Genomic DNA, 22,657 nt, shown 5'->3' with positions numbered 1-22,657 from the left:
AAAAAAAATGGCAGACCTGAAAATGACTTCACAGAATCCCATTACTGAGAGTTAGAAAGAACCTTGTGGACTCTGTCCTCCAAATCATATTTGAAAATGTATTTCCTCCATGACATACCATTAAATATGCCTACCCAGCCTCCAATGAGGGCAGGGGCCCAACTGCCTCTTCAGGAAGCCCAATTCTACATTCAGATAGGTCTTACTGGTAAGTTTTCTTAACTCAAACCTAAATTTGCCTCATTCCAATTTTTACCAATTATTGCTAATCCTACCTCCTGGAGCCAAAATAAAGAATTCAAATCCTTCTTGCCTGGGGTAACCCTTCAAACCAACCAAATGATAAAAACATTCATTAAGCACCAAGCTCCACAAAGGAGACAAAAATCAAACAGTCCTAATTTCTAGAAAGCTTACAAAGAAATGTGTTTGTATGCACACACCTTTTTACGTATATGTTGCTGCTGACCTGTCATTTCAGTTATGTCTCACTCTTTGTCAATAACTGCTAAAAATAAAAGTAAAAATTTTTAAAAAGTAAAAAGTAAAATTTTTAGTTAATAAAAACGTCTTCTATAATGAGGGTCTAGAGCATGTCTAGACCTCCTGATATGAATATATGTAGACCACCATTACGTAAGGGTCAGGTAGGTGGTATAATGGATAGAGTGCCAGGCATGGAGTCAGAAAGACTTATCTTTCTGAGTTCAAATGTGGCCTCAGACACTTAGTAGCTGTGTGATTCTGGCAAGTCACTTAACCCTGTTTGTTTCAATTTCCTCATCTGTAAAATCAGGGGAAATCAGGAGAAAGAAATGGCAAGCCATTCCAGTATCTTTGTCAAGAAAACCACAAATGCTATCACAAAGAATTCCAAATTCTCTCTCCCTCAGGCACTAAGACAAGCAACAGAATCATTTATGCACGTGAAAATAATGCAAGATATATTTCTTCATTAGCCATGTCATAAAAAAGCAAGAAAATTAAAAAGTAAAAAAAATATACTTCATTTACATTGTTTGTCAGTTCTCTCTCTGGAATGAGAGAGCATTTTTCATGAGTCCTCTGGAATTGTCTTAGATCATTTTCTTGATCAGAGCAGCTAAGTCATTCACAGCTGATCATGTAGTAATCATTAAAATATTGCTGTTACTATAAACAAGGAACTTCTGGTTCTGCTTACTGAACTCTGCATCTATTCATATAGGTCTTCCCAGGTTTTGCAAAAACCATCCCCCTTTTTTCACAGAGCACAATAATATTCCATCACTATTATATACAACTATTTCTTCAGCCATTCAGTAACTGATGGTCATTCCTTCAACTTCCAATTCTTTGTGACCACAAAAGACCCATTATACATATTTCTGTACATATCAGTCCAGTTCCTTTTCCTTTGATCTCATTGGGATATAGAGCTGGTAGTAGTATTGCTGTTTCAAAGGTATTATTGCGTATGCTTAGTTTTATAGCCCTTTGGGCATGGTTCCAAATTGTTCTCCAGAATAGTTGGACCAGTTCTGAATTGTGCATTACTGTCCTTATTTTTCCACATCCCCTCCAGAATGTCATTTTCCTTTTCGGTCACATTGCCCAATCTGAGGTAGTGTCACATGTTACTTCAAAGCTGTTTTCATTTGCATTTCTCTAATCACTAGTGATTCACAGCACTTTTTCACTATTATTAATTACTTTGATTTCTACATTGAAAACTGTTTATACTCCTTAACCATAATGGGAATCTTTTTTTTTCTTTTGGCTAGGAAATGGGGTTAAGTGATTTGCCCAGGGTCACACAGCTAGTAAGTGTTATGTGTTTGAGGCTGGATTGGAACTCAGGTCCTCCTGACTTCAGGGCCAGTACTCTATCCACTGCGCCACCTAGCTGCCCCATAACAGGAATCTTATTCATCTCCTCATGTGTTCACTAATTAGATAAGAAGGTATTTGGCTACCATAAAAAGGTCATAGTTAATCCTGCTGTTTACCTGCACCTCAATGAACTTCTTCCCTTTGGCATTCAGAGCACTGGCAGAAATCACATTGCATCAACATCTGCCACACACCCTTGGGATGCTTTGTTTTAATTAATGTGGTTTCAAATCTGTAAGGTCCACACTGGCTACTGAAATGAACAGGAACAGAAGCAGGACCAGCAACATCAGGAATACAGCTCAGGTTATGATATATTCCTCAAGCTCTGTCAACAATTATTCATCCACATTAGGCTCAGGCTCATGTCATGGCCAAGAGGTCATCCCCAAGCATCTTGCATCCCATATGTCCAGGGATCAAAGTTGAGGATCTCCCAATACTACTATCTACTTAGTAACCTCAGCTTCAGCCAGCATAACTTCTCCCTCACTGAAGGTCCATGGGAGAATAACACTAAATCTTTGCCCCTTCAGAGGTCTCTACTGAGGGGAATGATATCTTGTATCGTGGTGCCTAAATAAGGAATCTGAACTGCATCTCAGAACTCAGAATCACAGTCTAGTCAGCTGGGGGATCTTCCCACACTCCTCACAATCAGGAAGAATCACACTAGAACCAATTCTCTGATGGATACAAAGTAATACCCTTAGTCTAAAGGACTTCCAAAACTCAAAAGGTTTCTATCCAGATGTTGAGCAAGTTGTGTCTTCAGGCTGAAGTTCTTCCCACATTCACTGCATTCATAAGGTCTCTCTCCAGTATGAATGTGCTGATGTTGAGTAAAAGCTATATTCAAGTGGAAGGCCTTCTTTTGTACATTACATTCAGAAACTATGAATTATTTGAAATTGAGAAAGATCTGATTTGTGATGGAAGGCCTTCCCATACTACTCACATTCATAAAGAATTTCTCCAGTATGAATTCTCTGACACACAGTAAGATATGGGTTCTTCCTGAAGGCTCTCCCACATTCACTACATACATAAGGTTTTTCTCCAACATGAATTTTTGATGTCTAAAAACATCTGAATTGCAATAAAGGCCTTTCCACACTCCTAACATTCATGAGGAATCTTAACAGGATGAATTCTCTGATGGACATAAAGTAATGTCCTCAATCTAAAGGCCATCCTACATGCACTACACTCTTTCCTGAATGAATTCTTTGGTGTTAAGTTGTATTCTCACTCTGAAGGTCTTCTCACATTCATTACATTCATAAAGTTTCTCTTCAGTAAGAATTTTTTGATGTCCAATGAGATCTTAGTTGTAGGGGAAAGTCTTCCCACACTCCTTAAATTTATTAAGGATGTCTTCAGTATGAATTTTCTGATGATCAGTAAGATGTGACTTCCTCCTGAAGGCCTTTCCATATTCAGTACATTCATAGGGTTTCTCTTCAGTGTGAATTCTGTGATGCAATATAAGTTCTGTCTTATCACTGCAGGCCTTCCCACATTTACTACATTCATAAGGGTTCTCTCCAGTATGAATTCTCTGATGCTCTGTAAGTTGTGTCTTGTATCTGAAAGCCTTTCCACATTCACTACATTCATAAGGTTTCTCTCCAGTATGAATTTTTTGATGTGGAGTAAGATCTGAGTTGTAGAGGAAACCTTTTGTACAATCTTTATATTCATAACACATCTCTCCAGTATGAATCCTCTGATGAATTCTAAGATGTGACTTCCTCCGGAAGGTCTTTCCACATTCACTACATTCATAGGGTTTCTCTCCAGTATGAATTTTATGATGCACTGTAAGTTCTGCCTTTCTCCTGAAGGCCTTTCCACATTCACTACATTCATAAGGGTTCTCTCCAGTATGAATTCTCTGATGCACTGTAAGTTGTGTCTTATCCCTGCAGGCCTTCCCACATTCACTACATTCATAAGGGTTCTCTCCAGTATGAATTCTCTGATGCACTGTAAGTTGTGCCTTCCTTATGAAGGCCTTTCCACATTTGCTACATTGATAAGGTTTCTCTCCAGTATGAATTCTGTGATGCTCTGTAAGTTGTGTCTTATATCTGAAGGTCTTTCTACATTCACCACATTCATAAGGTTTCTCTCCAGTGTGAATTCTGTGATGCAATGTGAGTTGTGTTTTATCCCTGCAGGCCTTCCCACATTCACTACATTCATAAGGTTTCCCACCAGTATGAATTCTCTGATGTACTGTAAATTGTGTCTTATATCTGAAGGTCTTTCTACATTCACCACATTCATAAGGTTTCTCTACAGTATGAATTTTTTGATGTAGAATAAGACCTGAATTACAGAGGAAACCCTTCCTACACTCCTTACATTCATAACACATATCTCCAGTATAAATTTTCTGATGATCAGTAAGATGTGACTTCCTTCTGAAGGCCTTTCCACATTTACTACATTCAGAAGGTTTCTCTCCAGTACAAATTCTCTGATGCCCAGACAGATGCTCCTTGCTCCTGAAGGTCTTCCAACATTCATTATATACAAGGAGTTTATCTCGCGTAAACTCTCTGCTCTCTGAAAGGAAAAATAAAGAGTTCATTGACCCTGCCTTTTTTACCCTTTTCCAAGGTTGATAGTTGCTCAAAGGTTTTAGAACTATTTTCTTGCCTTCTCACTTGAGAAGGCTAGTCTCACTAGTCTTTCACTAAAAATCAATCTCTTGGGGCAGCTAGGTGGCACAGTGGATAGAGCTCCAGCCTTAAAGGCAGGAGGACCTGAGTTCAAATCTGTCCTCAGACACTTGACACTTACTGTGTGATTCTGGGCAAGTCACTTAACCCTGCCTGCCTCAGCAAAAAAAAAAAACAGGAATAAATTTCTCTATTTTAAAATATGATGACTCAAAGGTAACATATATAAACGATCTGTCTAAAGATGAAATTCCTGGAGGGATGAATGAACCCTTACTTTACTTTAATTGGCTGACAACTCAATAGAATAAGACTATTGAGGAAAAAAAAAGATGACTTTGAAAATAGGAAAAGACTGAACAGAATGTAAATGAAGAATTGAGTTTAGAGTGAGAAAGAAATATATACATGAAGTAAACAGAATACAGAAGAAACATGAGCGGTAAAACGTGACAATTGTGGCCAGAAATTTCCTCTAAAAATCCAACATATCTACTTTGTAAGGAATTGACTGACTGAAACTTGTAAGAGTGAGCCATACGGGTGTTTTTGACAAGAGAAATTATCACTAATTACCTGAAACATTACTGAAACTCTGGTAATCAACGAAGTAAAAATGAAAACAATTTGGAGGTAGTAATAAATAGCCATCAGATTAGCAAAGATACTTTAAAATGATAAATTTGGGCAATTACATTGAAATAGCTACATATTAAGCTGTTGTTGCTATCATTTTTCTGAATTTTTCAGCTAGGGCTACAAAACTGTACATATCCTTTGACTCAATGGTACCAGTACTGGTTTGCACCCTCAATATGCAATTGAATGCAAACAAAAATCTCTCAGTAAAATTTTCACAATAGCTTTTTGTGAAATAGCAAAATATTGAAAACCTAGAGGTCCAACAGTGGGGTTATGGCTACACAAGTACTGTCATATGAACATATTAATATGCCTTTATAAATATAATTGCAAAGCATAAAGAAAAACAGGATGACACACAACATGACAGACTGAAGAAAGGGGAATTAGGTTAGGATTAAATATTTTTAAAATTAACAGCAGAAAAGCAACACAATCATAAAAACAAGACAAAGGAAAATATCAGAAGAGAACTAAGAAGCAAAAAGTACACATTAGTTATCTTAAGTAATGTACTTATTTTAAAAGGGCGAATGAATTCCTGCAAGTGAGGCAGGAGAATGCCTGCTTAAGAGAAGATAACCTTCAATGAACAGAAGAGAAATAACTGCCTTGTACTAAGGCAACAACTTTCTTTTGAGAGTGGAGTATCTCTTCAGTAAAGAGATACATAAACAAATAACTTCTTGAGGTTAAAAAATGAAGTCTAAGTCTCAGCTCCTCTCCAGACACCTGAAAAACTTTGATAGGCCGCTTCATTCAACATTTTACAAGAGCTTTGACCTAAAATGACCAAGAGATCACTGGTTTGCAATGACCCATCTGCTTGGTTTTTGTGTAGTCACCTGGACAGCTGCTTCTTGGAATATCTGCCTCTGGCTTCCAAGATGCTTCTTTTCTTTCCAACTGGTAGATCACATCTGGTTTGCAAACTGCAAATCCTGTTATTGAAAACGAAAAATTCTAGGGAGTCATCTCAGAGTTCCATCATAGAAGAGATAGATGAAATACTCTTCCCAACTCTTAGTAGAAAGGTGGGGGAACAAGAGTGCTAAATGTATCTTATACCACTAAGGGCATTATGTTAGCTGATTTTGTCTGAGATTGTTGTTCTTCAAACATGTGGGGCTCAATGGGCCGGGCAGAGAGAGAAACTGAATTTTTTTTTTGTAGGTGTCAGGGGAAGGAGAAATTACATTTTTTTAAAAAGCTCCCATAAAACTTAATAAAAGAATTTAAAACTAGTTTAAGTTCTGTTTGCGCAAAAATTAGGTGTGCTATCTTCCACTATCTCAACAATAATACAAAGGACCACCAAAGGATATTCTTTTTATGGTAGAATGGATTACTGAGTAGGACTTAGGAAAAAATTGTTCATTTGACTCACTCCCTGCTAAGAGAGTAGAACATTTTGTGTGACAAAATATACCTTGGGATTAAAAAGAAATTCTCGGATTTGAAGCAACAGAGAGGGGAAGACACATTCTCAAGAATAACAACAATTCAAAACAGACAAACAAATAAATAAATAAAAAGAATAACAACAATTCCAGAAATCAATTTCTAGTACTATTATGCAAAGACCTTTTTTCCTGGAAACAGGTAGCACAAGTAATCTGTCTCTTGGCTACAAAAGGATTAGGAATATTTTCCTCTTGTATGCCAAAGAATAACTGTTAAAATCTTGAAAACTGTCATAGTATATATCAAGACTCCAAAGGGGTAGCTGTTCTTACCCAAAGACACCAAGTTCCTATAGTTCTCCAGCATCACATCCCTGTATAACTTTTTCTGAGACGGGTTCAATTGTACCCACTCCTCTGGGGTGAATTCTATGGCCACATCCTTGAATGTGACTGATTCCTGAAATAACAAAAACATTTATGCTTACCTAAGTACAGATCTAAATGATGTGAAGTTCAAATGTAAACTGCTTTCAGTAGGGTGAGGGAATTGAGGGTTTTAGGAGAGCAAGTGGTACAGTGAATTGAGGCATTTGAATCAACCACAACTCTATTTTGTGACTCAATTCTGGAGGTAGCTCAATTCTTTTTCTGTTCATATAATTGTAGGTTTAGTCCAACTTCTGTCTTGTGAGAAAATTTTATTCAACTGTGGGAATTGGGAGAAAACCTTATTGCATCATTGGAACTCAGCCCTGCAAGATTGGGAAATGAGACCACTTTTACCTGCTATTTAGAGACTCTTAACTAAGGACCTAGGTTATTCTGACCAGAAACCCAGTCAGATTTAAAAGACTGATGTAAGGAGTTCTCACAATTCTACATTTCAAGCACTTCATATGTCTTATCTGCAAACTGGCCCCACACCGAACAATTATTGTTCTCAGTTCCTTTGATTACATACAGACACATGGGAGGAGTGGGACACCTCTTTTTCTAAATTTAGGGAATTGAATCTGTTACCCCTCAACCTTTAACATGGAGGGTCCCTAATCCTCCTCCAATTTGAAATCAGATTAACTAATATTGTATTATTTGCTTTTAATTAATTGGTCTTGTTCTATTGTTTTTAATGTATAAAAGTTCATCTCTATATTATGGGTCCAGCCCTAAGCTGAAGAAGGGGCCTAGTCCCGGTTTGTTCTGCAATTGTCATGCCTTGTTTAATATAAAATCGATATGCCCAAAACTTTGAACATTTATTTCCCCAGTCACTTCATCTTTCACTTGCCACTAGGGATTGTTTCATTTATTTATTCGTATTCCAGCACAGTGTCTGGTATAAATCGGGCACTTAAGATTTCCTCAACTGGAAAGAACTGATAAACAGAAGTATGAATAGAATGATTTTACTTACACACACACACACACACACACACACACACACACGCGCGCACACACACACACTTCTAACAGTAGCCATCTCTAGGGTTGCGGGGGAGAGGAGAGAAAAAGGAAGAAAAATAATTTATATAACTATTACATGTTTAAAAGGAATAGCAACTTGTTCATAAGACTTGCAGTTTCACATGCAATCATCTCTTTTCCCCATCATACTACTATGTTTTGGAAATGCTTGTTTTATTTCATAAACTAAAAATTAAATGAATAAAAATTTTCAGAAAAGAATTCCTCTCTGATTAGTTTGTAAGCTCCTTGAGGCTGGAGCCATTAGGGGCCACACTGTGTATCTTGGCACAGTGTATGGCACTTTGTACGTGCTTAATAAATGCTTGCTGTTGTAAACTGTTCAAATGATATCAATTTTAAATGTGTGGGGGGGTTTTGGTGTTTTGTTGTTTTTTTTTTTCACATTGTGCACCCATAGCTCCCACTTCTACCCTCTGAGCTGAAGCAGTAATATGGCTAATTCCTTTTCTACTTGCTGAAATAAGCAAAGAAAATGAAATAGTTGAAGATAGCTAACCTGTGGTGCTAAGTCTTCTCTCCCAGTCTAAAGAAGCCCAGTTCCTTTGACCAATTGGCCTGATCACTTCACAACTAAGTTAGTTACCTTCCTCTTTTCATTCAATCGGCTGTGCTTCTTAAAATGTGGTGCTCTGAAACGAACACCATTGTGTTCAATGCTCCTTAGGACCATAAGAGTAAAAGCAAACACGTGGGACTACAATCTCCTGCCTGTAACAGCATGTGAACAATTTTTTACTATTGAAAAGGTTGTTAAAGTGAGGCCCAGAGAGAGAAAGTGACTTGCTGAAGGTCAAATGAGTAAATAGTAGATGTGCACTCTGAGAGCAGGTAATTCTGCCTTCAAATCCAGGGCTATCCTCACTGTACCATGTTGCCATTCCCTTTCTGTATAACCAGATCAAGGCCACAAATGAGTTTTTGCACAAAAACATTCACAAGAGCACTCTTTGGGGCATCAGAGAACTGGAAACAAACTGAATTCTCACCTGTAAAGAAAGGATAGCTAGAAAAAAACTGCATATGAATTTACTGTCATTTATATAACTTAAAAATGACAAATACAAGAAATTCTGAGAAGCACTGGAAGATATGTATTGACAGTGTAAAATAAGGAGACCCAACAGAACATAATACACAAAATTACAAAAATATAATTTTTAAATAAACAAAAAAAGGTACTGAACTACAAGTGACTGAAAAAGAAAAGTTAAACATATTACTTATCAGACTAATGAGTAGGTAAACAATTTATAAATAAGATAAACAGCAAAGTCAGGTATAAAATGGATAATTTCGATTACATTAAATTAAAAAGGTTTTGTATAAATAAAACAAACATGGCCAAGATTAAAAGGAAAGCAGAAAATTGGGGGAAAAAATTTATAGACAGTTTATTAGATAAAGGTCCCATATCTAAAATACATAAAAAGTTTTTCAAATCCATAAGAATATGAATCATTCCCCAATTGATAAATGTCAAAGGACATGAACAGGCAGTTTTCTAATGAAGAAATCAAAACAATTTATAATCATATAAAAAATGCTCTAAATCATTATTGATTAGACAAATGTCAATTGAAACAACGCTGAGATATCATTTTACACCTCCCAGATTGGCTGAAATGATAGAAGGGTAAAATGACAAATATTGGAGGGGATGTGGAAAAACTGGGATACTAATTCACTGTTGGTGCAATCATAAAATAATCCAACCATTTTGGAAAGCAATCTGGAATAATGCCCAAAGAGTTATTAAATCACCCATACTCTCTAACCCAGCAATACCACTACACGGCCTAACTCCAAAGGTGATTAGAGATAAAAGAAAAGAACTTAAAACGTTTATAGCAGCTTTCTCTCTGATGGGAAAGAACTGGAAATCGCATCAGCTGGGGAATGGCTGAAGAAGTTGTGGTATACGATTGTGATAATGAGCTATATGATTTTAGAAAAACATGGAAAGACTTGCATGAAATAAAGACCAAAAAATGAGCAGAACCAAGAGAACACTGTATACAGTAACAACAATATTGTCTTAAGAATGACTTTGAGTATGTTATTTTATCTATTACAGATACCCAAATTGACTATAAAGGACATGCAAAAAGGCACTATCTGCATCTAGAGAAAGAATTGACGAATGGAAGTATGCACAGAATGATTTTACATTTATACACATTATACAAACACACACACAAACACACCCCTATTTGTGTCTAATGGTAGCCATCTCTAAGGCAGGAAGGGGAACGGAAGAAAAAAAAAGAAATTTACATGATAATTTTATTGTACATTTGAAAAGAACAGCAAGTTGTACATAACAGATTTGCAGCTTTAAGTACAATAAATCTTTTTCACTATGCTGTGTGATGGAAATACTATTTAAGAACATCGCCACTTCTGAGAGCAGAAGAGATGGAGGCCACTACAGGAGAATGTCTTACGGACTCTCAGGCAAAGTCACCCTACTGGTATTTTTGTGCAACTACTTCTTTGGTGTGAAGGATTAAATCTGGAGGATGAAGGAAAGAAGCGTTTTTCCAAAAATGTCTGTGGTGAAATAGCAGAAAGCCTCATAGAAAAAATGAAAGAAATTTTATTGCTCTCTACCACTCATTCCTTACACCAATCACCCAGTCTCTGTTCCAATCCCCTATTGCCCTTTAAATGTTTTCAGGGAAGCCTGAAGAGGTCTTCCAACACAGCTGCCAGCATAACAGCAGGCTGACATCATGGCCCTTCTGGATTATCCACAAGCTAAAAGAGCCAGCCAACTCAGGGACTGTGGCCTCGATTGGAGAAAGAACCATAATTGCTTCAATTGCTGTGCACATTCAGTCTCCCTTCATAAGTTTTCTTACACAGATGGGCTTTTAAAAAAGGCCATTCTTTGGCTAGTGATCATTTTAGGCAACAAACATTTGGAAAATTCTTCACAAAGGTAAAGAAGAACACTGATTCTTCATACTCTAGGCTGGTGACTTTAGATCCTGGTGAGCCAGTGATTCAATCCCTTTCATCCAAGAACAAGTATCCAAAAAGTTAGAAGAATGGGCTGAATCTAATAAGATGGGACCTAGGAAGGATCAATGCAAGCTACATTTCTGGCCTAACTGAGGCATGAATGGAAGTCTAACTTCAGGACACTGGAGGACAAGTTTTTCTCCTCTTCATAAGTGGGCGGCATATTGCTACTAAAAGCAGCTGAATGATTCTGTTTAAGGATGCATTGTGCATGAAGCCATTGTGACAGTTTTGATTATGAGTCTGCATATGAAATCTCAAAATAATGTACCAAATGATAAGAAAATGACAAAAATATCTCATCATTTTAACTATACCAGTGGCCTGATTTACCAAACAAAATGTTCATTTAAAACAAGAGACCCAACTAATCAATACGGGAACGATTATTTGCATTAACAAAAGGATTCATCTATTAAATGAATGAATAAAAGGAAGCTTTCTTTATGAAAGGATATACTACAAGGGTCCTATAAACCTCTCTGATCTATTTGAAATATGATCAGATTAACACAACTTTTCAAGGACATGCCAATTCCAATAAATAAGGTAAAACAAAATAACTACTCTTTAGTTTTCTCCCCTTTAGGAAAGCTCCTACCAAGAGCGAGGGCCCTCAAGTAAGAAATTACCTTGTGATTTGAAGGAGCCAGAATTTTTTTTTATATTTAGCTTCAAAAGGTTAGGATAATTATTAATAATTAGAAATAAGCAGAAAACCTCCACCATGTCACTTATTCTATGTTATTTGGTTAATAATGTTTCTTTTTTAAAAAACAAGGCTATCTCATGGAAGTCAAGGGAGTCATAGAGTCTTTTTAATTTCTGCAGCTGGAAGAATCAGGTTTTTACACAAAATATATACAGAGGACTGTGAAATTTACCTTTATCAAAAGGGGTGGTGCTGGTGATGGCTGTGGAGATTGGGGGAAGGAAGCACATACATAGCAACCAAAAAGCATGGTATTTTGGGGTTAAAAAATTCATTCAGTGAAAGCTTAAACAGAATCTCTGTTTATAAAAGGTACCTCTGAGCAGACTAAGCTTTTTGCTTTGTATATGCTGGGGGTCAGGAGTACTCTGAATTATTTGAAACTATTCAAGGAACGGTATCTTGGCATTACAGCCCACGAGTGCGCCACTGCATGGGGCATTCCTGCTAGCAGCGGACAGCAGCAGCTATCTTAAAAGCCACGGTATTTAGGGGGACACAGAAGGAGACCACAGAATGATCCTCCCATAGAAAATCCTTCCTTGCTTGAGATTAGTCCCAAAAGGGCAGTAAAACAGCTGAGGAACTTGGTTAACTAATAGAATATCTGCTTCTTTATGATGCTTCAAAATACAGTAACCTTGGGAAAACTTTGTAGATGATTTGTGTAGCTTCTGTAGAATTGTCTTAACTATTCCTATCAAAAGAGGATTCTAAACCACTGGCATCTCTCATAATGAAACTAAACCCCACTGATTTATACTGTAAGATCACAGATTGAGAACTATCTGGAGTCTCCGAAGTCATCTATTACAATCTCTTTGTTTCGCAGATGAAGAACTGAGGTCAGAGAGAGTGAACCCTTCCCCCAATTTCACATAAGGAGTAAGTGTCAGAGCCAGGAATCAAACTTAGATCCTTTCAATACAAAATAGGCAGTTTCTGCCATTCCACACTGCTTCTTTTAAGAAGAGACGATTAGACTGAATAGGCTTTCCATTATGTAAATATGTGACTAACTGTATGTATGTACAGATATTCATATTTATGAGGGCAGCTGGATTGCTTGGTGCATACAGTGCTGCACCTGAAGTAGAGAAGACTTATCTTCGGGAGGCCAAATCTGGCCTGGACACTTATAAGCTGTTGACCCTGGGCAAGTCACTTCACCCTTTTGCCTCAGTTTCCTCATCTGTAAAATGAGCTGGAGAAGGAAAACAACTGAACAACGAACTTACGTGTACACATGTAGCTTTCTCCATATGTATATACATGCATTAAGTATGCCTAGGTTTATATATTTCGTATTTATTTCCAGGGCTTCATTTAGCAAGTGGAGGAAACTAACAATAGTTTAGAGTACAAGTTCTTTTTCAAAAACAAGGGAAGATTGTAACAAAATGACCCAAAAAAAATTATTGGGTTTGGGAGGTGGGAAAAAGAAGGTTAGAGAGCTTAGGATATGTTCTATGAACACAAATGGAGAGGCACAAAAACAAATGTGAAATGGATCAGATCTGATCCACGATGATGACAATTCATGATGATCCAGATGATGAAAACAGAATCTACAGCTGAACCGTACTACAATTATGTAAAGGAAAGGTGTGTTCAGGGAAGACTGGTACCTCTGGTGTGAGGGCTGATGAGCCCTTCTCAGGACTGCTTTCCACCTTGTCCGCCTAACTCTCACCTGTGGCTCCAAGAAACTCTAGCATGTGCAGTGGCCACGCCCAAGCAAACCATTTTTGAAGACGGGCTAAACCAGGTTGAATGGAACCAAGGGGTCTCAAACCCACTGGCAATTTAAGGGGGCATCTACCCTAAGCATGTCACAACTTCCCCTAGTGGAATGCACACATGAGAACAATTTCTTCTAACAGCCATGAAGGCAGCTGAAGCAGGCTCTGTGGAGGGCTTAGAGCCTGGTTAGACATAGCAGAAGCCAAAGTCGTCCACTGCATCTTGAGCCATCACCAGTCACCTTCCCTCTGCCACTGGAATGTGCTGACTCTGGAAGAGAGAGTGAGGCTGATGACTCCATGCAACTCAAGCTCACTTAGATCCAATTTACGCATAAAATCAAAAGACAGTGCCCACACCATCTTACCATTTGTACCTATCTCAAAGTCCTGTGGCTAAAGGCAAGTGATGAAGCAGCAGGTGGGGACACGCTGGGAGCTGTAGTCCCAACCCTACACAAGGGCAGCTCAGGCCAAAGAGTTGTCTTCTTACTGGAAGCAGCAGTGGGATTTGGCAGCCTCCTGGGTGTCTGAGCAGCCTTTTAAGGATCATGCTGCTCACCTCCTGGCAGATATGACCAAAGGCCACTGATGGTCTCTGTGGTGAGGGCTTATGGAAAATCATGTAAAAATGTTGTTGCCCAGAGAAGTGTTGTAAATCAATTTCACAATGGCACAACTGCCTAGGTTCCAGATAATCTCATGCTTTCCCAGTCATTAATGGAGTGAAACAAGGCTGTGTGCTGGCTCCCATGCTTTAGCATGATGTTTTCAGTCAAGCTGTCATATGCCTTCAATGAAGAAGAACACAGCACCAAATCAGCTATCCCACTGATGGTAAATTCTTCAACTGGAAAAGGCTACAAGCCAAGGCCAAAGTGGAGAGAGTGTTGGTGCATGACATTTTGTTTGTAGATGATTGTGCACTCAGTGCAGCCTCTGAAGCTGAGATATAATAAAGTACGGATCGATTCTCTGCTGCTTGTGTAAATTTTGGCCTAACAACTAACACCAAGAAAACACAGGCGCTCCATCAGCCAGACCCACACCATCTATACTTGGAACCATAAGTTAGAGCAAATGGAGACGTTCTGAATGCTGTGGATTAAGCTCACTTACCTTGGCAGTACACTTTCTAGGGACATACAAATCCATAATGAGGTTGCTGCAAGCATTGCCATAGCTAGTTCAGTGTTTCAGAGGCTCTGAAGGAAAATATGGGAGACAAGAGAAGATTGCCTATCAGTCTGAAGGTCTACAGAGTTGTTGTGCTGACCTCATTGTATGCCTGGGAAACCTGGACAGTATACGTACCCCATACTAGGAAACTGAATAGCTTTCATTGAATTGTCTTAGGAAGTTTCTGAAGATCACCTGGCAGGATAAGTTACCAGACACTGAGGTCCTTTCTTGAACTAAACTGCCAAGCATTCAAACTTTGCTACAGAGAGCATAACTATGATGGTCTGGCCACATTGTTCAAATGCCAAACTTACGCTTGTCAAAAAGACTATTTTATGGAAAACTACCACAGGCCAAGCGCTCATATGTTGGTCAAAAGAACCAATACAAGGACACTCTCAAGGTCTCTCTTAAGAACTGTGGAATTGATTATGTCACATGGGAGACACTGGCACAGGACCGCCCAACATGGCATGCCCACATCAAAGAAGGCGCTGTGCTCTATGAGTAAAACAGGATGGAAGCAGCTCAAAAGAAACTCGAGATGCACAAATTTAGAGAATCCATCCCAAATGTTCACATGGACTTTTTGTGCCCAACCTCTGCTACAGCATCTGAGTTCACACTGGTCTGATCAGCCACAGTCAGACACACTGCAACTTGACTCCAACACAGTAATACCACTCTGGTCCTCTTTAAGAAAGAGACAACAGCCAACTACTCACGTATCCTAGGAACGAGCCAGAATTCAAAGTCACTAGCCTAGGCTACGCAGAATCTACCCTCTCGTTTCAGAACCTTGGTAAATGTCCCCTTTTCCAATCCGGGGCAGCTTGCCCCATTCTCCAAGATCTTTCAGAGACACATGAAAGTGGCTAGGCAATGAAGCGCATTATACACTCCTATCAGAACAGCTGGATCCCATCTGTCTCCTTTTACTTCCAGTATCCACTTCCGGCTGACAATTTCTGGGCTCTCATTACTAGTTCCAAATTTATCGTTCTTCAATGAGAAAACAAAAGCCAAGGAAGATCTGAGTTGTTCAGCTTTCTCACAGGTGTCCCTTGTCGTCACCATCACCCCATCAACCCCAAAACATGGTCTTCACTATTCTCTGATCTTGCCTCCAAGCTAGGTTTTTTAAATCTTTTTCTAACTTTTATCACCAGAATACTTTCTTTCAGGCTTTGTTGTCTCTCCACTACTCTATTTTTATACTGCTCTGTTTCTTTTTTTATTCATCCTCAATTAATGGTAATTAAACACATTTTTATTCTCATGATTAGTTACGCTTCAAGTCAATTGGCTATTAAAAATCACATCTAAATCTCAAATGTAAGCCTTCTGACACACAACCTAGTCATTTCTTTGTCCTTTGCTGCCTCTTCACTCTCTAGTTTAATTCATTTGAACACAGCATTTACACAAAAAAGTGATATGAATCAAGAACTTGAATCTTACGCCATTTCTACTAATTAAACAAAAAAGTATGATGTTATCAGGGTACCAGGAGGGAGGAATACCATACTAAAAGGGATTCTTCTCATCCTTCCTCCTCTATTCTAAGGAAGGAGGGCCATCTTTAACAAAAATCTATTTTCTAGCACTCCCACTTCCCCCTCCATGCTGGAGGAAAAAAAAAGATAGGCAAAATCCTTGTAATAATAATTCAAAGGCAAGCAAAACAAATTCCTACATTGGCCAAGTCCAAAATAAGAGGAAAGCTGAGCGCCACAGAATGCATGCTTTTGAATTGTGGTGCTAGAGAAAACTTTTCGGAGTCCCTTGGAAAGCAAAGAGGTTGAATCTGTCAATACTTAAAGGAAGAAACTAATTCAGATTCTTCACTGGAACTTCAAGTATAAAACTCAATCACATAAATGTCAGAAGTTGGGCAGTATATTTCATCAGGAATCCTCTTAAAAAAATGACTGGTCACTGTGCTGATCAGTTTTTAAAACTTTCAAAGTTGTTTGTCCTTACAATATTGTCATTGGATAAATTTAAAAGTTCCTTGTGTGATTTCTGATATTACAATATTTTTGTATAATCTTTATATGCCATACATGTTCAGTCATTCCTCAAATGAAGGGAATCTCCTCAGTTTCCAATTCTTTGCCATCACATAAAAAACCTGCTACCAATGTTTTTGTACATATGGGTCATTTCCTTTCTTTGATTACTTTGGACCTAGTAGTAGCACTGCTGGGCCAAAGGGTCTGTGCACAGTTTAGTAATAGTCTCAGCATCATTTCAAAGTGCTTCCAAGACGTGCTGGTCCAAGTTGTAGCTCCATCAATAGCAGGGGCCAACTCCAGTCTTCCTGATCTTTGTCTTGTGACTGGACTGAAAGGGCTCCTGAAGAGAAAGTGAGGCTGGTTACATTGCACAGCCCACCCTCACTTCAATCCCATTCATTTGCAAGTCATGGCATCACCTTCCTGAGGTCATGCTTCTCCAAGAGGACCCACAACAACAACCAGCAACAGCATGTTAATGTACTTGTTTTTCTGCAGGCCATCTAGAATTTCTCATTTTACTTTTCTGTCAAATCTGCCAATCTGGTGAGTGTGAGGAAGAACCTCAGAGAACCTTAATTTTCCTTTATTTCTATGTTTTAAATTTTTAAGAGGTATAGGTGTATCTTGTCAAAAGCCTTGTCTGCATCTACTGATATAAACATATTCTTTTTCCTGTTTATATTATTAATATAGTCTCTTATGTCAATAGTTTTCTTAATTTTGAACCAAATATCAAGGCCAAATATAAGCCCAATCTCACAATGTACCGTGATGAAACGGTGCTGTCACCTTTCCCTGCTTTGGGTAACATCATCTTGGTTTGCAGAAGGAATTTGGGAGGAGCCTTTCTTTCTCTATATTTTTAAACAGCTCCATGAAAATTCCAAAGGACTGGCAGCTAGGTGGCACAGTGGATAGAGCAAGAAGGACCTGAGTTCAAATCTGACCTCAGACCAAACCCTTGACACTAGCTGTGTGACCCTGGGCAAGTCACTTAATCCCAATTGCCTAAAATAAAAAAAATAAAAAATAATTCCAAAGGACTAATTATAAAATATGACTACAACTGAAGAACTCTGAATGTAGACTGAAGCATATTCCTTTTCAATTTCATTTTTCTTGCACTTTTTTTTGGGACCACAGCCAATATGGAAATGTTTTGCATTACTTCATGTACAATATGGGCGTCCTATTGTTTGCCTTCTCAATGGGTAGGGGAAGGATAGAAGGGAGTGAAAGAATTTAGAACCCAAAATTTCTTAAAACAAAATAAATGTAAGGTCTTTTTTTATGTGTGGAGAGGATAAATTGGCATGTGTGGTTATATGATTCTCTGATGGCCACGATTTCTAGTGTTACAGCACAGGACAAAGTAACCTATCCTACGGTCTCTGGCCCGAGATGCTACTTGAGGAAAGCAGCAAGTGGCACTCACCTTCCCGGGCCTGGCTGTCAGGGCAGAAGCCATTCCCTCTTCCTCCCGGCTGTTCTCCTTGGGCAAGAGCAGAGGCCACAGAAGGCAGAGGGGGGAGGAGAGGAGAAGCAGGAGAGTGAGGGGTCACGCTGGGTGTCCGCCCTGCTCAGACCAGACGTTCCCACTTCTGTACTGCTGGGAGATCAGGGAGGGGGGCAGGGGCTGGGGGCGTGACTGCAGGAGGATTAGAACCCGCCCCTAGGCTCAGCCTCCGCCTGCTCGTCCTCCAACCCCCGCCCCCCCCCACGCCCGGGCCGCCCCCAGACCCCTTGGAGACCCTCGGGGGCTTCCTTCCTCCTCTGGCAGACGCTCCTCCCATTCTCCCTGTGCTTCCCAGCCAGGCCTCGGTGCTCCGACCCCGCCGCATCCCCGCACCGGCTCCGCCTGGGCCTGGCCCCGCTCACCCCGTCACACTTCAGCCCAGGGCAGAAAAGGGGAAGCGGGAAACAGCAAACGTGGAAGAGGGAGAGAGAAAAGGAAGTGTCGTAGTTAGACGGAACTCTAGTCCTCCCGCCCTTGAGGCTGGGAAAATGTCCCGGAGGCGAGCACGGCCGTCTGGGAATCGTAGTCTGGAGGGTGAGCGCCTTCTGCGCATGCCTGGAATGTGGTGCTGCCTTCCCCGCCCTTCCTTCCAGGAGCCCGGCCCCTCCGCTCCTCCCTTTACCTCGTGCGTGGTCTTCACAGCCCCAGAGCCCACGGAGAGTCACCAGGCGTGGGGTCTCAGACGTCGGGGGCCCTGGGGCTCCTCCGAGGCTAGTCCAGCCCCCAGTCTCTCCCACTCCGGCAACCAATCACAACAGGCCGCGGCTCTAATGAAATGCTTCCTGTGCGCCGGCATCTTCACGCACGAAGTGACGCAAACACGCAGGGAAGCCAAGGCTCAGAGTAGGGAAACCATGGGCAGGGGCTGGATGCCCAAAGCACTGGCTCAGACCCCTGGGGCTGCTTCCAGGAGGAGTAGGACAGGAGTGGGCCCAGGGCAGCAGGAGAGGTCAAGGGGACGCAGGCCAGGGGAAGGCTGTGTTTGCTTTGTTTCGTCTGCCAAAGAGACTGACCCGAGGGAAACCAGGAGACATGGAGAGCGTTTGGCTGGGCCTGGGGAATGCCGGTCGTCTGGTATATGGGCTCAATGAAACTCAGAGCTGACGTTTACGTGAAGCTCGATGTGTTCTAGGCAGGGCTAAGTACTTTGCAAGGATTTTACTCGTCTGGTCCTCACAACAGCCCTGGGAAGCAGGTGCTATTATCCAACCTCCTGGAGTCAAAATAAAGAATTCTAATCCATCTTGTATGGGGTAACCCTTCAAACCAACCAAATGATAAAAAACAGATATTAAGCACCTATGTGGCAGGTATTGAGCTTAACAAAGGTGACAAGGGCAAGGAATAAAATAATCCAATTTCCAAAGAGCTTACATACAAATGTGTTTGTATGCACATATATACATATCTGTTGCTGTTCAATCATTTCAGTTATGCCTAACTCTTTGTGACCCGATTTGTGGTTTTCTTCAGAAAGATACTGGACAGGTTTGCCATTTCTTTCTCCTGAATTCCCGATTTTACAGATGAGGAAATTGAAACAAACAGGGTTAAGTGACTTGCCAGAATCCCACAGCTACTGAGTGTCTGATGTCACATTTGAACTCTGAAAGATAAGTCTTCCTGACTCCATCCATGCCTGGCACTCTATTCACAATACCACTTAGCTGCTCCTTATGTAATGGTGGTTTACATATATTCATCTCAGGAGGCCTGGAGAAGTTCTAGACCCTCATTACAGAAGAGGTTGTTTTTTTTTTAAATTAAAACATTTACTTTTATTTTTAGCAATTTTTCCTTCTTCATCATGGAACAAAGCAGACAAGAGTATAACTTTCATAACACACACACACACACACACACATATATAGTCCAGCAAAATAAATTTCCACATTGGTCACACTCCAAAATCCATTAAATCCATCACCTCTCCAGAAAGAGGTGAGCAGCATGCTTATCTTCAGTTGAGTGTAGGTAAACTCCACACTGTGGAGTTTCCCCTTATATAAAGATGAATTTATAGGTCCAGAACAAAACAGACACATGGGCATTCTTTCTCATTTCAAACACATTCTCTATACAATTAGCAAATTGATATTCAAAAATCATGGGTCAAACCATACCATTCTGTTCTAGGGTATCAGTAGCTTTCTGATTGGGCAGTTAGATGGCTCAGTGGAAAGAGCGCTTGGCCTGGAGTCAGAAAAACCTTCCTGGGTGAAAAATCTGACTTCAGACACTTACTGTGTGACCCTGGGTAAGTCACTTAACCCTGTTTGCTTCAGCTTCCTCATCTGTACAATTAGAGAAAGAAACTGCAAACAACTCCAGTATCTTTCCCATAAAAACCCCAAATGGGGTCACAGTCAGACACAACTGAAAAATGACTGAAAACCAAAAAGCCTTCTGAGTGACTCTAGGACAAAACATATGCTTTAACATCTGTTAAAGCCCACCATAGTTTGATTTCAGCCTGTCTTTACAAGTTGATTACATTTTGCCTGCCCACCAGGAAGTGACAAGAGGCCTCAAGATCACTGAAGAGGAGCTGAAGTAGAGTAACAGCTCCAGATGCTAACCTTGAGAGGACATGTGTGGTTGAGTGGATGGGTGCACTGGGACAGTGGGTTTGTAAGTGATTATTTGTAGATCCTTCCCCAATTCTTTGAGGCAGAAAACAGCAGCTAACTATGCTCTAGGATTAGTTCAGTGGCTGCAGAGCCAACTTCTGGCTGCTGTGTACATGAGTCACTCACCCACCACGCTAGAGCCCAATCCAAACACTGACTCACGTTGGACCTTGTGCCCATCTGGTTGGAAATGGCAACATATTATTGGGGTTCAGGAGGCAGGCAGAAATCTTGGGCTTTTCCTCTCTGCTGCAGAAAGATCCAAGTCTCAAGAGTACAATAATAATAATCCATGTCATAGGTGATTTCAAATGCTTTCTCCCATCATTAAAAAAAATTTATTTTAAATTGAGTTCCAAAATCTCTCCCCCAGGCATTCAGAAGACAAGCAATGTATAATTTATACATGTGAAATCATGCAAAGAATATTTCTTTATTAGCCATGCCATAAAAAAGCAGGAAAATTAAAAGGTGAAAAAAATACTTCAGTTTATAATGTTCATCATTCTCTCTCTGGAGGTGCACAGAAGTTCTCATCATGAGCCCTCTGGAATTGTCTTAGATCATTTTCTTGATCAGAGTAACTAAGTCATTCATAGTTGATCAGGCAAGCATCACTAAAACATTGTTGTTACTGTATACAAGGACATTATGGTTCTGCTTAGTTAACTCTGCATCTATTCATATAGGTCTTCCTGGGTTTTGCCAAAACCATTGCCCTCATTTCATAGAGCACAAATAATATTCCATTACTATCATATACAAACACTTCTTCAATCACTCAGCAATTGAAGGTCATCCCCTCAATTTCCAATTCTTTGTCACCACAAAAAGACCCATTAGAAATATTTTTATACACAAAGATCCTTTCTCTTTTTCTTTGATGCCTTTGGGGTACAGACTTAGCAGTGGCATTGCTATGTCAAAGAGTATGCACAGTTTTATAGCCTTTTGGGCACAGTGCCAAATTGTTCTCCAGAATGGTCAGACAAGTTCAGAATTGTGCTTTAGTGTCCCTATTTTTCCACATGCCCTACATAATGTCATTTTTCTTTTCTATCACGTTGGCCAATCTGAGGTAGTGTGACATGTTATTTTAAAGTTGTTTTCATTTACATTTTTCTAATCAATAGTGCTTTAGAGCACTCTTTCATTATTATTGATCACTTTGATTTCTTCATTGAAAACTGTTTCTATTCCTTAACTATCATGGGAAACTTACTCATCTTTTCATGTGTATCACTAATTAGATGCCAAGGCATTTGGGTACCAAAAGGTCATACTTAATCCTGCTGTTTACCTGCACTTCAATGAACTTCTTCCCTTTGACATTCAGAGCACTGGGCAGAAATCTCATTCCATCAACATCTGCCACAGGCCCTTGGGATGTTTTCTTTTAATTAAGATGATTCCAAATCTCTATGGTCCACAATGGCTACCCGAATAAACAGGAGCAGAAGCAGCACTAGCAAATTCAGGAACACAGCTCAGATTATATTATTCCTCAGGCATAGACAACAAGTATTCATCACACATTAGGTTCAAGATCATCTCATGGTCAAGAGGTGTCTTGCATGCCATATGCCCAGGGATCAAAGTCAATACTAAGGATCTCCCAATACCACCATTCAATGTGCCTCAGCCAGCATAACCTCTCCCTCCCTGAAGGTCCATGGAAGGATAACACTAAATTTTTGGTTCTTTAGAGGCCTCTGCAGAGGGAAAAGATATC

At 39.9% G+C, this 22,657-nt stretch overlaps 1 protein-coding gene across 3 annotated transcripts; it reads right to left on the bottom strand.

Moving 5' to 3' along the window:
• Window positions 1–914: 914 nt before the first annotated feature.
• On the bottom strand, window positions 915–19,440 carry LOC110196280 (uncharacterized). Of its 3 annotated transcripts, none has more exons than XM_020969448.2 (6): window positions 18,658–19,440; window positions 18,215–18,388; window positions 14,696–14,781; window positions 6,941–7,067; window positions 6,050–6,145; window positions 915–4,446 (listed from the first exon to the last, which is right to left on the bottom strand). In XM_020969448.2, the coding sequence occupies exons 3-6, from the start codon at window positions 14,729–14,731 to the stop codon at window positions 3,200–3,202; spliced, it is 1,506 nt and encodes a 501-aa protein (XP_020825107.1). In that variant the 5' UTR covers window positions 14,732–14,781; window positions 18,215–18,388; window positions 18,658–19,440; the 3' UTR covers window positions 915–3,199. The 3 variants fall into 3 exon arrangements, with proteins under 3 accessions (XP_020825107.1, XP_020825104.1, XP_078005413.1); XM_020969445.2 differs by having other exon boundaries at window positions 18,215–18,385; XM_078149287.1 differs by lacking the exon at window positions 6,050–6,145 and having other exon boundaries at window positions 18,215–19,440.
• Window positions 19,441–22,657: the final 3,217 nt, after the last annotated feature.

This window comes from Phascolarctos cinereus, unplaced genomic scaffold (genome assembly GCF_003287225.1).
Source record: "Phascolarctos cinereus isolate Bilbo 61053 unplaced genomic scaffold, phaCin_HiC Scaffold_2;HRSCAF=192, whole genome shotgun sequence".
Taxonomy (NCBI): Eukaryota; Metazoa; Chordata; class Mammalia; order Diprotodontia; family Phascolarctidae; genus Phascolarctos; species Phascolarctos cinereus.
This window is presented reverse-complemented; position numbering and strand designations above follow the sequence as displayed.